The 16,638-nt window shown below is 39.6% G+C and overlaps 1 protein-coding gene across 1 annotated transcript in view; it reads right to left on the bottom strand.

Annotated features, from left to right (window-relative positions):
- Positions 1–16,638, bottom strand: part of dnm1a (dynamin 1a) — a 51,177-nt gene that overhangs the window by 31,127 nt on the left and 3,412 nt on the right. The window contains exons 2-10 of the mRNA XM_015000932.2: positions 11,692–11,765; positions 11,417–11,566; positions 11,064–11,267; positions 10,654–10,752; positions 9,678–9,838; positions 9,443–9,585; positions 9,226–9,361; positions 4,584–4,651; positions 913–1,051 (exon numbers count right to left, since the gene is read on the bottom strand). Coding sequence (XP_014856418.1) covers positions 913–1,051; positions 4,584–4,651; positions 9,226–9,361; positions 9,443–9,585; positions 9,678–9,838; positions 10,654–10,752; positions 11,064–11,267; positions 11,417–11,566; positions 11,692–11,765 — 1,174 coding nt within the window. The remainder of the gene's footprint in view (positions 1–912; positions 1,052–4,583; positions 4,652–9,225; positions 9,362–9,442; positions 9,586–9,677; positions 9,839–10,653; positions 10,753–11,063; positions 11,268–11,416; positions 11,567–11,691; positions 11,766–16,638) is intronic.

Below are 16,638 nucleotides of genomic sequence, written 5' to 3' on the forward strand. Positions count from 1 at the left end.
GTGATTTAGCTTTTTTGGAAACAAGGTTAAATGATTTTAGCCAAAATAAATAAAAAGGGTTTCTAGACATTAAGAGATGAAATAATAAATATAATTATCTAATACATGCATTTAATAAGCTGGAAAAAAATAGGGTCAATAACTTGAAGAGTTGGAGACAAATGACAACAAAAATATACTTAAAATCCCAATTAAACGGTGTAAGGATAGACTGATATTTGCTGGGCAAATCTTAAATCTGCTTCTCCTTAAATGTCAATAAAATCTTTATTATTTCTTCTTTTCATTACTTTTTCCAAGCTAATTTATGTAAATGATCTAATTTAAACACATAAGCCTTACACATAGTGAACTCTTAATGCTCCTGTGTTTTTCATTGAGTTATAAACTCCCCATCCTAAAGATTATATGATTAGGTAATGATTAAGTAAAAAAAAAACTTATTGATTTTAATCTTCTTATGGACTCACATTAGTGTCAGTATATGTGTGATATTAATGGTCTCATGTTTTTAAAACACTTTGCTATTATCACCAAATGTGATACATTATTATTATTACTTTAGTAAATAAGAAACATTTGATCCAAGTTAAAATTACAGTTTCTCAACGAATTATGAACACGCAAATTATATATCAGCACCCTTATGGCTGTGTTCCCAAAAATATTCAACATCCATGGATTTTTACAACTTACAACTCAGCATTGACAAATTTCAAATTTTTTACTTTAAAATTATTTTGTGGAAATGCTTGATTTGGCAATTTATACTTTACACTTTACTAAATATAAAGCCTCTAATGATGTACTTTAAATCAAAGTAGCTAAAAACATCTCCAGCCATCAGTCTACCCATACCTGTTAGCTTAACAGAGATACTCAAAGTGGCTTCTATTGACTTTGCCATTTTACCTTGTGACTACACTTCTGAATGGTGGAGGTGAGTTCGCTCACTACCATATCTATACACTTCAGTGTAGGCTCCTTCAGCTTTTGGATCTGCTTTTTCACTATGGCCTCAAAGGCCAGGTCAGGGGTGAATAACCCCGTCCTGTTGGGATAAGCAGGCGGCACGAGAGAGGGAGAGAACGGGACGAAAACCAAAAGAGGCCAAGAGAAAAGAGCGAGTGAAGGCACCAAATAAAGGGTTGGGACAGGAGATAATTAAGGAGTGAGGAAATTAAAGGTTGAATGATAGAAAAATAAAAATGAAAGGGGAGAATGTAGGACACAAGAGATTGGAGGTGGGAAAAGACAAGAAAGAGGTTGGGGTAGGGGGGGTTGGAAGGACAAACAGCACAGAAGGAAGAAACTGCGAGTGAGACATTTGGTTTTCCCTGAAGCCATTCTAAAACAGGACAGTGCTGGAGTCTCTCTCTACGAGAAAAGAGGAAACAGAAAGAGAAAGACCAGAGAAATAGTTAGAAATAGAGAGATCCCCCAGCTTGAACAACTCCGCCAGCCAAAACTCAAAGCAACACACAGCAAGACTGCAGATGTGCACCTGGACGTTCAGCCAAGACATCACCCACCCCCCCACCCCCCGCCCAGCAACCCTCCCACCCAAAGCGCTGACCCTTTCTCCTCCCATCCTCCGTGTCCTTCGACTTTCAGCTGGAGCCAAATCCCAACATATATTTTCAAAGTTCTCCAAGTGGCTGCAGGCCTGTTGAAATCATTTGGTCACGGTGGATCCATTTGGATAAAGACTTTTTGCTCATTGCTCTTGGCCCAGCTCTGAAACATGCGTCCCCGAGGCACGCCGAAGAGCCGCTAGGCCATAACTTTTCATGGCTGCAGGTGCACGGCTGCAGTCCCACACACGTGAAAGTTTGGAAGCTGACCTCATCCGAGATGGTTGCGGCGGTACAACTTACATCCTTCAAAATGTGCTAAGATGTAAGCAAGGCCAATTAGTACAACTGAAAATGAACAAAACAGAAAACCTGATAGAAATTCGTCTTGAGATTACGTAGCTTTTCCTTGTCAGCAATCATATCCTGATGACTTTCAGCTTCCACACTGGATTTCTTTTCACCGCACAACCATCAACCATATGCAGCCTGTCCAGCCAAACCCGTCTGAAGCAGTACAACAGGCAGGCAGGTACACAGCAGCCCACCCTGCCGCTCCAGACGCCCCCCTCGCTGTCCAACAAACGACAAGGGCTGGAGGTAGCTAGGCGGTTACAGCCACAGGGAGTGAACGACTGAGGGATGAGGGTTGAAAGCAAGACTGAAACATGTGCTAACCACTGTTTGTTTTGGGGTTTTTTACCTTCTTGGTACACTGCCTAACTGTATTGACTACTTCAGAAATGACCATGTCCACACATTTGGTGCAAGGCTCTTTAATCTTCCCAATCTGCCTTTTCACAATGGTCTCAAAGGCCATGTCCGGGGTGAAGAGGCCAGTTCTGCCCAACACGGAGAGAACAAGCCACAGGACGGCAAAAAAAAAAAGAAAGAAAAGAAACGACAGAAAGGTGTTGAAAATAAGAGAGAAAGGAAGACACAAGGAGGGTTGGGTGGAGAGAATAATGTTAATTTTCAAGATTTACCCTCCGTTTCGGTCACCAAGCATAATCACACACAACTTTAGAAGAGAAGAAGAAAAATTAAGCAAAAGAAAAATATCTTTTTACTTCCTATGCTAATACTGGCTTATTGAAGATTGGTGCAATCTCAATAAGAGGATATTTCTAGAGATTTAGCAACTTATTACAATATTAGCATTGGAATAATACAATAAGTGGAAACTTTCACATTTCCTTTTTGGTCTTTGTACAACATGAAAAATATAAGGCACAACAAAAATGGTGAGAAAATGTAATTTAAATAAAATCCAGTTAAATTATTGCAACCATTTGGCAGCACATTGCCAATATTTAATAAACCAGATCATGACTGGTTATGACCAACAAGATAAAATAGACTGTTGTACAATACCATCAATTTTTAATCCTTTGAGGAGTTTTTTTTTTTAAAATATATATAAGAAAAAAGAAAAAGCCCTGAGAAACCACCTGACCTGCCCTAAACTAAAACCAGCTGGTTAGAAACTCAAACATACAATCTTTTTTCTGGTCAGTGAACACCCCACAACTAAATGCTAACAGACTGTGGCAGCAGCAACACTTTTTACAGTGTTATTTCTTAAAGATGTAAATGTGAATGCTCAGAATTAGCTTGTGCCAGTATCTGTGAAGTCTTAAGAAAGGAAATCAGAATAACATGTCTGCTGATTATTCAGGCTGCCACTTCTAAAACATGGCGTGAAACTTCTGCAGACAACAGGGAGGATATCAAGATCACAGCAAAGCTCCTCCTTTTCATCATTTTGAGCTTTCAATCACATGGAATAAGTTGAAAATGTCAGAATGCTGTTTTTGTGTTAGAATATTGATAAAATCTTGTTTCACTGCGACAGGCAGCGTGACGTCACCTCTGCCTTTCACATAAATAATTCATTGATGCTCCAGTCAGGAATACATAATGCGATATTGTGATGCATAGTTCTTTAAGATAAACTGAAATAAGCTGGATTTTTTTTTTTATATTGATGTGTTCAAATCTGGGCTGCATCTCCAATGGTTTCTATTACTCTGTATAATTATGTTACATTCATCAACATACTAAATTCTCTTAGTCTGAACTTAAATCACATTAGCTAACATTTGCTACTGCTCAGAAAATCACTACGTCAAGGGGAGTGAGAAAAAAATAAAAGTAGATGTTTGAATTAATTAAATTAATATTAATAATCTGAAGAGCAGAAGTAGAAGCAAAAACTGAACCAAAGGACCAGCTGATGAGATTAGTCCGATGTTTATCTCTTTTAAAAAGTCAACTTTACAGCACATTTAAATACACATAATTTAAGAGAAAGTTCCTGGGCACATTGATTAGAATTAGGATGTTGGATATTGTCGTCTTTTTGCTATTGAATGGTTTTTAATTGATTTCCCGTTCACTGAACTTATTCAGTGATCTGGTGCCTTCAACAGGAAGTGAGAAAATCTGAGAAACATGCTTTCCTGAACTGACGGAAAAACATTTCGAAACCTCTCTTTTGTGTGTGTGTGTGTGTGTGTGTGTGGGTGTGTGTGTGTGTGTGTGTGTGTGTGTGTGTGTGCGTGTGGGTGTGTGTGTGTGTGTGTGTGTGTGTGTGTATGGGTGTGTGTGTGTGTGTGTGTGTGTGTTTTGTATTTCAATAATTGGCACCGTCTAGATTTGTATTTTTTTTTAAAGAATGTGGCAGCTGGTTGGCTCCATGTGACAAAATATTAAGCACATAACACATACTAATCAAATCCTGCTGGATTTTACCAACCAGGCAGACGCCAGCATCGATCTGTGAGCGCATGAAATGTCCAAACTTGAAGGTGTCTTTTAATCACTATGCGATTTCCGGACTCCCATATTTGAGTGTATTTTGATATCATCTGGAGGCAGAGCAATTTGTTTTAAGAGGTCTTGGCTCAAAGTGCAGCAGCATTTAGAACAGGCAGCAGTAATTGACAGAAAGAGGTAGAGGGAGGTTAAGTGAGGAAGGACAGAGAATAAGTTGAAAGGCGGACGTGCCTGATTCCATGAATGTTCTTGATTGCGTAGCTGATTTCCTTGCGGAGTTCTTTCTCGTCAAACTCCATCTGAAAAACAGGCGGAGAGGAAATTAAACATACACACACTCACGCACGGTCGATTCTGGCAAACAGGGGGCAGACATCACGGGAGTTCATCTATTAACCTTCAAGCATCTGTTTTTAATATATTTGACCAGATATTTCTTCTTTATTTAGTGCAACGCCACATTTATTACCTGCATTCCTGAAGCGAAACGTTTTCTTCGGAAACACTCTCAATAAACACATAAAACATGATGATGAATCACCCGAGGCTTCCTGGATTTTCAGTCCACCCTCTGGTTAGGAAGCAACCTGCTCTGTCCTCGGTGGGAAACCCACTGGGAAGTTTTATGTTGCCTCAGTCAACTTACAGTGAGTTTTATATCCACAGAGGGAGGTTGAGAGAAGATGCAAGAGAGAGCTGGGAAACCAAGAGGAAAAGGCGAGGTGGAAACGATCTGGCTATGTAAAAGGAAAGGAAGTGAGGGACAGGTACGTAGAGGGGATATTTGAGTCACGACCATCATTCGTCAGATGGATGGTTCAACGTCTCGCAGCAGGAAATCCACAGGTTTATTTGGATTGGCATTGCTCAAATGAAGGGGAAACTCCTGCTCTTGTGCCTGAGTGGTCTTTGCCATGATTTACTGACACACTAAAGGGAACTGAGCAGTCATTGATGTTGTTATTTCCACACTTGTTTTTCCTGCTGTGAACATTCAGATTTAACCTGATGTAACAGATGTTTGGGTTTTTTTCTATGCGAGGCCACCGAGTCCAAAAATATTCCCAGACAGGTCAATACAAGGGTATTCAAAAAAAATCCTAGCACAGACAAACTAATCTTTACCTTTTTGCAACATGACATGTACAAGCTAGGAAAGAAACATTCATAGGAGTAAGTATAATTTTGTCAAGTTGGTTCAATCTAATACGAAATATCTATAACAAATGTTTACATTTTTGTGTCCTGTGCATGTTTTTTTTCTTGCAACTGTCACTGCTTACTTTCATGAGCACGCCTTACAGAACTCATGAAAAAGTCGAGCAGGTTACAGGGGAGTTGCAACAATAATAAACAGCTCTCTTGGGAAATTTACAAATACAAAAAGCAGCATCTGCTCATGTACCGCCATGCAACTAAACTGCATCAAACCTCCCGTTCCCAAGACCCTTCCACCACCTTTTCGAGCCCTCCGGCACCCAAAAAGACAAAAAGTCGCATCATATAAAAGGAACAACGCAGTGTTGTGTTCAAGACCACCTAACCCGAGACCAAGACAAGACCAAGACCAGAGTGTATCGAGACCGAGACAAGACCAAGACTTTTGGGGTCCGAGACCAAGTCAAGACCAAGACCGAGGGGAGTCGAGACCAAGTCAAGACCAAGACCAGCGGCCCGCGCTACATGACACAATAAAATGTAAAATATGATCGAAATTGCTTCTCAAAATAATCTGAAAGATCCATATTACCATAAAACACCTAGATATTAAATACTTAATACATTTTACCAACATTAAATATTCCATTTATGTGCTAAAAAGTGTGATGGTCTCGTGCCATCCCTAAAAACATAACGCCCTGGGCATTTGCCCATATTGCCCATATAAGAAACCACCACTGTCTGCACCATTAAACATAGCAATTGAGGCAATGCCCTGACGGTAAATAACGCTCAACTATGAACACTGACCAAGGACAACAAGCAAGAAGTAACCAAACAGAAGGCGCTCATCGTTATTGTTTTCACTCTCTATCCCAGTACATGAAGCCAGGTAGTCTGACACCATGGCAGACATTACAGCTGCCACTTTGAACAAAAACAATCAAAGAGTGCATGCTCTGCGTGCTCTTTCGTTCTTGTGTTTTAGTTATTTGTTCATTTAAATATTAACGTACATAATAAAATAAAATAATGATGCAGTGTACACAGAGCATTACAAGAACAAAGAACGGGTGTTCTGTCAGGTCAGATCACGGTGTTCTGTCAGATCAGCATACGTTGTCAGATAGTCGTACGCTTAGCTCAGACATGCATACGCTGTCATTACCATATGATTTTATTTAATCAGCAACATAGAATCATGACGTAGATCATCATACACTTGGTTATTAACAGTTGTATGGCATCCAGCTGCAGCCAGACCTGCTTTAAACACTTTGAAACCACGACAACCCATGTATATCCATCTAGTTATCACATTATGTCATATTATAAACAATTTAATTACTTATTTTCGTCATAACTTGTTGCGTATACTGACAACTACACATATGCTATTCTGACAGCGTATGGCTATGTGATAGAACACCGGCTATATCTGTCAGACACGTCATTACCATAAGATTTCATTTAATCAACAACATAGAATCATGACGTAGATCATCATACACTTTGTTAATAACAGTTGTATGGCATCCTGACTTAGCGGTTAAGTGAGTTTTACACGGGCGTGTGTTGTAGCTGACTCCAGCTGCAGCCAGACCTGCTTTAAATACACTTTGAAACCATGACAACACATGTATATCTATATAGTCATCATTGAAAACAATTTAATGACTTATGTTCATCATAACTTGCTGCGTATGGTGAACTGACAACTCCTCTGACGGTCGGATTTCTTAATGCTTAATGCATGTATGCTATCCTGACAGCGTATGGCTATCTGATAGAACAACGGCTCTCAGTGAGTGACACTCCAGTCCTATCTAATAAGTAAAGAGCCGTGGAGAAGAATTGACTGTTTCTGAATGTCACCTCACTATATTGCAGACTTTTGGACATAGTGTTGTCCCATATATGCGACAAGTCAGTCAACACCTCCGCACAATAATTCAGCGCAGTGAGTGATAACATTTTTCATCACAATGCTTATGTGTCTCTGTACAGCTAGCTTTGATAACATCACGTTAACGGAGCTTACCTTCTTTGAGCTACTTTTCTAAGTGACGAAAAAAGTTAGACGTTGCCTCCACCGTCTGTGAAAGCGAAGCGCTGCTGAGTTAGCTGTGGCCATCAGATTTCTTACTATTTATGCAGCGCTATTATATTACTGACGATTAGACAAACATTTTCTGCAGGTGAGAGGAAACCACTGCGAGTGTCCTGGAGCACCGCGCGCGAGTGAAAGGTGGGGAGGGTGGGGGGAGTAACAGAAACACGTAGTTGCTTGGATTTTAATCGGTGCGTTTTGCATCCACTGAAAACAAAGATGTTAACAAATAAAGTGGACAGTATGCTGTACGTTTAGTGATATTTTCACAGTTGCGGTCTTGACTGGTCTTGAAATAAAATGCCGAGTCCTCAGCGCCCGAGACCGAGACAAGACCGAGACCAAATGCGGTTGAGTGCGAGACGAGACCGAGACCATCAGAAAACGGTCTTAAGACCGGTCTTAAGACCAAGACCAACTTCGAGTACCACAACACTGGAACAACGTATTCTGTCTCGTACAACCCCCCTGATATAAACCATAGGTCTCAAGAAATTATGAAATCACTATGGCAAGATATTAAAATGTCCCTTGTGAGGTACAGCATGTACAGGACTGACAGCTTCCTTCGTAAGTTTGAACCTCTGTAAATCTATTCATTCATTCATTTTGCTTTGTTGGTCATGTGGTGATGAATGAGCCATTTTAAAAGTTTATAGCAAAGTTTACTCAGAAAGCAATCCTTAGAAAGCTGTTGTGAGGAGCATCAGAAACCCTCAAATTTGTGAAAAGTTTTCTAAGACGTGTGAGGGAGATGCAGCACTAATGTAACACCTAAAAGGTTGGTTGAGTTTACATTTTGTTTTGTTTTGTTTTTCTTCACTTTCCTCTATCTTGCTGTAATCTGCTAAGAGATCACAGTGAACGAAAAACTGTTATGAACTGAGAAGGATCGAACCAACTCTGAGGTAGAGGAGGATGGAACTAAAATTTTGAAATGAATTCTAATATTTATGTTTTGCATACAAGCTAAAAATGATAATTAACAGAGACTTTGTCAGGCTTCAGAGAGTGACGAGACTTCTTTGGGTAACAACACAATGTGTGAGCTGAGACATGAGTTTGCTCCCCGACTTTTAAAAAAGGGGAATAAAAAAAATCACAAAAGAAACACAAATCTGTTATTGCAATGGTTCAATGCAATAACTGAATGCATTGAATTATTTTAATCATCAATGTACCCCATAAACTAAGGCTGTAATTATCTGTTGTACAAAAAGATTAATTTATGTGAGCTGGAATCGAAGGGAAAAAAAACAGATGGGACTAAATATGAGTCTGGAAAATGAGACCATAAAAGTCCAGCTTTAACAGATTTGTATAAAATTATTAACAACGTAGTTTTACAACCATATTAAACAAATGTTGCAGATTAGTTTCCATTTACATCCTGGATCTTGATGTCATCATTTTCTATTCATGTTATTTTTTATTTATTTTTTTTTTGCATCATAAAAATGGAGCGCCAAACATCCTAGCATAAAATCACCTCCTTTTGGGATCTTAAAATAAAAAGAAATAAGTGGACGTTATTTATTCTGAGAGCAGGAAAAGTATTATTGGCGCAGATTGTTGCATGCACGGTCTTTGCAGAGTCCCCACCTTGACCAGTTCGAAGGGGAAGCGCTCGTGGAAGATGCGATTGATCCTCGCGCCGCCCGACAGCTCGGCCGTGTCAATCTGGTCTCCGGAGCCCTCTATGCACTTCTCAAAGTCCACTGAAAACTGCTGCACCATTCTGCAAGAAGATACGGACGCAAGCATCGGCAAAGCATCCACCTAACCTCAAGTTTAACGTCAAATCTGTTCGTCTGCTTACTGGAGGAGGGCCTTGGTTTTGCGGGACGGATCATCGGGTCTGAAGTTCTTGTACTCCTCCACCTCCTTCTCTATGGAGAGGAGCTGACTCTGCAGCTTCGCCCGCAGACCCGGCAGGGTGTCCCGGATGTGGTTGGTCAGTTGCTGTGCAAGTTAAAAGGTCGCCGTTAACGATTTTAGGTCAACGTTGGGTAAAATGAGAAACGGCATAGAGCAACACGCTTTCCCCCCCCTACCTGATTGAGGACTTTCTGGAGGTAGGGCGTGCCCATGCGTTCAGCCAGGTGTCTGTAAGCAGGGTGGGTGAGGAAGAACTTCCTCTCAGCAGCCATAGCAGCATTAATATCCTTCTTTCCGTCAATGTCCTTCTGGCTCCTGTTAACCACGCCGATGTAACCTGGATGCAAAATATCGGCCTGAGTCTAAAAGGCTGAGATTTACAACAAGGGGGGAAACAGATCCAGGTAGTTTTAGGACTTCCTTGAATTCGAGACAAGACAAAATGAGAAGAGGAATCTTGGATTATTCTTTAGCCAACAAGTGGATCTAACTGATTCACATGCGTTTCATGATGCAAGCCTGAGTGAGACGCAAAAATGTTATTGCAAACTACAAGATTTACGTTCGCCATGTTTTGAGGACAAGCAGGAGAAGAAATGGAGGAAGAAAAAAAATAGCTGGGAGAGTTCAGGGCAAAAGGATCCCATTTCATCTCCAGTTAAACTTCCTGATCCTTCACTCTGGTAAAAGTCGTTTCATGCTCTATAACTAATGCAAATCCGAGCCAACGGCCTTGTAAATCATAACATCCGCGACATTAGCCGGAGAGCAGGCTGGAAAAAAACAAGGAACATGAAAATATTCAAAAACACATGCCTGGGGTCTGACCAAGTGTCAGTGGAAAAGAAAAGATTGAATCAGCAACAACAAAAACCCACAAGACAGACACAAGATCTTTTCCACAGGGAGATTTTCCCCTTTTTTTAAAAAAAAAAAAAAAAAAAAAAAGCTCTCTCTTCTCCAACTTCATGACTTGATTTTTTTTTTTTAACTCAGATCTGATTTATTTCTGTCTCTCCTCTCATTTTCTTATTTTTCCCCCCTCTTAACCGGCTTTGAATATGCCTGCCTTTCTACCACAAGAGGGAAACAATGTGTCACTGCGCTTCCCTGAGGTGGGGAAAAGAAGAGTGTTTATTTGTGGGCTCTCACCCCTGCGCAGGGGAAGCAGCTTGTTCTCCAGGATGTCTTTAGCGTCTGTCCCTTCGTCCATCAAGTCCAGCTTGGTGATCACCCCTATGGTCCTCATTCCTACAGGTTGTAAACAGATTGAGCAGAAATACATTTAATAAACGCGACGTGATCACATGAATGTGTGGAAAAAGGGGTTTGACCAGAAATATTGGGTTTCTAAGTACAGAGTATGGAAGATATTTATATTTCCGGATTTAAACCATGTCCAGTACACTAAACGTGTTTAGGATCCCTGACAATAATGACTATTCAGAACAATAAATACTTTTTTGGTTAAATTAGTGAAATTTGTATTTTCTTTTAGTGAAAGCATTTGATTTTTCCTCTGTTGTGTCGACGTCTGGGTTTGCTGGCATGCACATCCTCACCCTGAGGGTCGACCTCTTTGGCAATTTTTAAAGCGTCAGAGTTGGCCAGATCTGAGTTGGCCGGGGAAACGGCCAGCATGAGGCAGTTCTCCTTGGTCACAAACTGCAACAGCATGTCTCTGATCTGAGCCTCGATGTCTGCAGGCTGGTCTCCGACCGGCACCTTGGTCATTCCCGGGAGGTCCACCAGCGTCAGGTTCAGCACTGCGAGAAGGAGAGGGAACAGAAGAGCCGAGATCATTCAAAACAAAATGGACTACCTCATCAAATTAGCTCTTGATGAAGTAGAATTTATCATGCAGAGCCTCATGAAACATAATCGAATCTGTGTATGATGCAGATGTCAGGCTTACCATGAGGAGAGTAGACACGCAGGTTGATGGGGACGGGGGAGATGCCCTTGTTGGCTCCCGTGATGCGGTCAGTCTCCGCCTCAATCTCCTGTCGCACCTCATCAAAATCTGTGAATTTTTTGCCCTTGCAGTGGAGGAACTCTGCATATTCTGAGTTAGAGCATTAAAAAAAAGTCACATTAGTCAGTAATGGAAGCAGACAAGGTTCTCCCTGCTTTGTTATCTCTTATCTTGTTTTTAGCTAAGATTATATTTCTAAGAATCATGTGTTTCACCTGTAGGGGAGTTCATCAGCTGAAGAACCAGAGGACGTCGGGTCACGATGCCAGAACCACGAGGAAGGAAATCCCTGCAACACAGAAACGAAGAACATGTTTAATGATCAACGTAGCATAAAAGGTTTCTTTTTTTTTTAAATAACTGCAAACGTTAACATTGCCTGGCTTGAAAGAATAAAAGTTGTTTTTATTCCCCTTTTCATTTATTTATATTTACAAAATCAAACACCGGTGATTGTTGACTAATTTCATTAGTAAAATAATATTATTTATTTTTTAAAATGAAAAATAAAACGAATTTGTAACATAAATTAATAAAATGCAATTCAGCTTTTATTAAAAAAAATCACTATCAAGTTAATAAAGTTACATTTGAATAACAGCAGCTGGACTTTAACAATTTAAAAAGGAACGAAATGAAAATGCTCCGAAATGAAATATAAAAAACCCTTAAAATAAAGATAAAACAAATCCTTGTCTTTACATTCTGTCACTTGAAATATGGGAATTACCTGATAGGAAATATAAATAATCATTTTTGCTTTAGAATACAATTTTTTTTACAGACTTCAAGTGGAGCCTGGTCTGGATTATCATAAGTGTGGGAGGAACATGTGCTTGTGACAGCATAAGAGGTTGTTTCCACACTTATAACAATCAGGACATTTAGATGCCTTCTTGTGTGAAGTACACTGTTTTCTTTTGCTACTTATGCAACCTTGGTGTCAACTGGCCTGCAGCGCTGCAGACACTTCAGCCAGCTGGCAAGCCTCTTGTCATTCCCTGATGCGTAATTAAGGTGCTGCTGAACGTACATTGTCTTCAGTTTTCTAAGAATATTGTTTGCGTGTTCTTTTCACATTGACTACGTATGTGCATATATAAATGTTTTAAACGTTCCATTACATTACAAAGCCAAAGCTGTGCAAAACAATCTGCCACCAAAGACAGGAAACTCTGAAACAAACATACAAAAATGTGCAAGCATGTGTATGAGAAGCAGCTGCTTTACATGCACTGTGTAAAAATTTCACTTTATATTACATAATACAGTTCATACAGACATTTGCTTTCAAGCTTTTGCTTCTTTTGATTCTGATGAAGATTGGAGTATTACAGTTGAGCAACAAAAACTTTTTAATATATAAAGGTCAAGGTTCAGGTTCTTGCAAACATCACTTTATTAGTATGAGAAATACATTCAAACAAAGTGTTTGTTCTACACATAATTTGGTCAGAAATGTTTAGCTGAATGACTCTTCACACCACAATATGTTCTGACAAAAAACAAAAACAAAACAAAAAAACAGCTGCATCTATGTAATTCTATCAGTAAAACTATGTACAGATTAAAGTGACATATAATTAAAGTAACCTTTCTGAAATATCTATTGTTTATTTCAAATGTCTTTATTTTGATATATTTTATTAAAGACGTTATGCAACAAGGGCATGAAAAAGGAAGGAAAATTATATGATGTAAGAATTCATTTAATATATGTTATTCTGCTTTAAAGGGAATCCTTTTCTCTGGTAGCCTTTCTGTGTCCCATCTGCTCTACCTGCCAGCACATTTTTCTGAGTGGTGTTTCCTCCCCCCCCCCCCCCTTTCCTCCTAGTTGGACACTTTTCACAGAGGACAGATGGTCTAAACTGCAGGTCTTCCTCTTACACATTTATTCCACTTAAACTGGCAGCCATCCTCCAATTAATGAGCAAAGCCACAGACAGGGTTTTTACATCTATGTGTTTGCCGACAGAATAATACATTTGTCGCTCTGTAGCGTTACATAAATCCCTGATCATTTCACTAATTCCTTCAGGAAAGCTTCCGCCCCCATCAGTGTCCTCTATTGTTAAATCTCCCGCAGAGACGTGGGAAATGAAACAAAAACACCCACACAATCCTTTCATCGAGGAGACATAATAATGTAAGACAGATTCTTTTCTTTTTTTTTTCATAGTTGCATCAACCTACTTTTGGGAGAGCACTTAGCAGTTGTACAATCATTAATCAATACCTGTCTCAGTCCTAACAGAGTCTCTGGTGGCTCCATTTATCATAACCGCTGCAGCAGAGACTCAAATCTCCTTCAGTTTTGCAGATTTGTGATTATGCTGCTGCAATGAAGATTACTGTCCTTTTAGGCTTTTTAGAAATCCTTGCATGTGGTGCCAAAATATGTCTGTGTCTGTAGAGCTTTTCTTTAGAAAAAAAAAAAAAAGTATCTTATCTCTGGGGTGGAAGTGCAAAATCAGCACTTACTCGTCTGTAGGTTGTGAGGAGTTTCAGAAACAGGTTCTGTTTTGTACATTTCTTGTTTCTGCAGATCTGGCAATAATGTGAACAGTGAAATTCAACTCAGCTGTCCAAAAATGTATTTATTCGCAGTTGATGCCTGATTTAACAAAGGAAGCACCTTTTTTTTCACATAGGGCTAGACTGGTTTGGAGTTTGTTTGGGGAACAAATTCTATGAATCAGATCATTTCAAAACTGTATGTTTAATTTAGAATGGATATATTTTTCAGCTTTATTTCGAAGCAGTTTGAAGCTCTGAAACATTGAAGTGTGATAAAAAAACAAAATATCCTTTATATATGGCTATATATAAAGCAGCACTTTATGTGTAGCTATGGACAAGTGTCTAGTAAAAGCCAGTAACGTATTGTTTTCTTTAATTATCAGTTAACTAAAGTGATGCACAGCAGATTGTGTTTTTTCATGTAGAATGGTTAGGTTTTGTTTGTTATGATTTAACATGATTTTTAAATCATACATTGCTTTTTATTGTTATTTTTCTCAGGCATTAACAGTTTTAAAAATTCAGTGGAAGAATTGGTGGGTTTATGCATGTTCCTTTACATCCTCTTCCTACTGCTTTATGTGAGACATATATACATATTTTTTTTATGTCTAATAACCTGGACCTGGCGCTCCTCTGTTGGTCGTGTTATGTACATCACCTCACTTCCGACTCCAGACACAGTCGGACACTGAGCCTCGTCTAATCCTCCTCTAATGCGTGGAGTGTTACGAGTCCTGACAGTAATGAAGCAGCACAACAATGTGTGTGTTTTTCCCCCCACAGGCTTTAAAATTAGAGGATGCTCCTAAAGTGATGAATAAGTAATGCATACAGGATAAAGGTTGGCGGTAAAGCCAGCTGCTCTCCTGGCGGCTGTGTGGTGGGAATAGAGGGTTAGGTCACATCCAATGGGAGAATGTATCGAAGGCAAGCAGAGATTAGTGCTAATCCCCTGTAGCAGTGCCTCAATAAATGATGTCCTCTTCCCCCACTGTCTCTCAGTGAATGCTGTCTCATCCTACCTATATTCAATTCTGTTTCAATAGTTTCACACATTTAAAAGCTACTTCCAAGACCGCAAAACGAAGAGTAATTACACATTTTACAACCTCCGTGAACTTTCTCAGAGGTTTCTATGAAAAAATGCAAATGTGTAACTTGTGATTTTTACTTTCGCAATCCTATATATGTACTTATCCAAAATAATTTTAGAAAACATCTTCCCTTTAAATTTGCTTTGTTGGGGCAGCAGCATCAGAGCCAATGACTTAAAAAGGCTCAGAAAATTACTGACAACCCTGGGCATCCTCTTCATGAGACTGCTTCCCCACAACAGAGTGTCTTCAGTCAGAGGCTTCAAGAGAACCGCTGTAATACAGACCACTGCAGGAGAGTCCTCCTATCCACAGCCATCAATGTCTACGACTCTTTGAGGAAGATAATGTGATTTGAGATGTAGAACAGAATTTAATATTTCAAAACTGAGATAAAGGTTTCCTACAAGAGTGAGCTCAATTTTTCTTTGAATTTTAAAATGTAATGATTTAGTAATGCAGCATTTAACTCGGGCAACAATTCTTTTTCAACAGGGATCCCACGCCATGTCCTTCCTTCCGCATTAATAAAGACGGCATCCCTGCTCCTAATTTTAGACACAATAAAGCGTTTCATGCAGCTGCAGTCCACTGTCCTGCTCCTCACTTCCAGGCCTCTGCCTCAGCATTATGTAACACAACACCATCTTCATATCATCAGCTTAACATGGGTGTGGGAACGGCGATGGCAGCTGGGAGCGAGGAATCACAGGCTGTAGTTTTACAGCGAGGTATTAGGTTGTGCAAGTCAGCAGGTTGGATAAGCCGTAAAAAAAAATAAATTAAAAATGCTGCTGCAACATCAACCTCCACAACTGTCTGCATCCCAGGAAAACATTTATCCGTGTAAAACCTTTGTGTTTCCCCTCCATTTACGCCACACTACCAGTTTCTGTTCTAGTTCATCGTTCCTAACGATAGGAATTAGAAAAAGTGTTGTTGTGCATGAATATTTTGAATCGAGTTAAAGAAACTAAAACTTCTTAACATTATTTCTGTAAACTGACGAAATAACTGGAAGCTGCAGTAGTACGCAATTTTTGTTGGGTTTAAGAGTTAATAGAAAGAGAGAAAAGAAAAAGAGAGAAAGAGCTGTCCGTGGTTCTGAAAGTAAGCAGCATGTGAAAGTAATGACTGGGATGGATGAAAGGTTCAGCACACTAAATTTAATCCGTTCTGGAGCCAAGAGAGAAATATGTCCCATTATTAAATGCAACAGTGTTTCACTCAGAGTCCCAGTATCAGAAGACATCTTCATGTTTACCCACAATGCAAGCCAAGTATAGCTTTTGCATGACTATAGGTTCTCATTTCAGGATTTACATTTTAACACTAGCTTTTTAACAGATTTTTATTCCACTTTAGGATAAACGAATCACTCCTCAAACTACACAAAACTGATGTTCAACTCCGGGTCCTAATTGCTGCTCAGCTGCGGCTGCATTATTGTGTTCGGCACAAGAGACCCGCTTTGTCTGAGATAATTAGACTCTGGTGAGTTTAAAATACTAACTGGATGACAGTCATAAAAGGCAGACAGTG

This window comes from Poecilia mexicana, unplaced genomic scaffold (assembly GCF_051168715.1).
Source record: "Poecilia mexicana isolate PSO_F unplaced genomic scaffold, ASM5116871v1 scaffold_12, whole genome shotgun sequence".
Taxonomy (NCBI): Eukaryota; Metazoa; Chordata; class Actinopteri; order Cyprinodontiformes; family Poeciliidae; genus Poecilia; species Poecilia mexicana.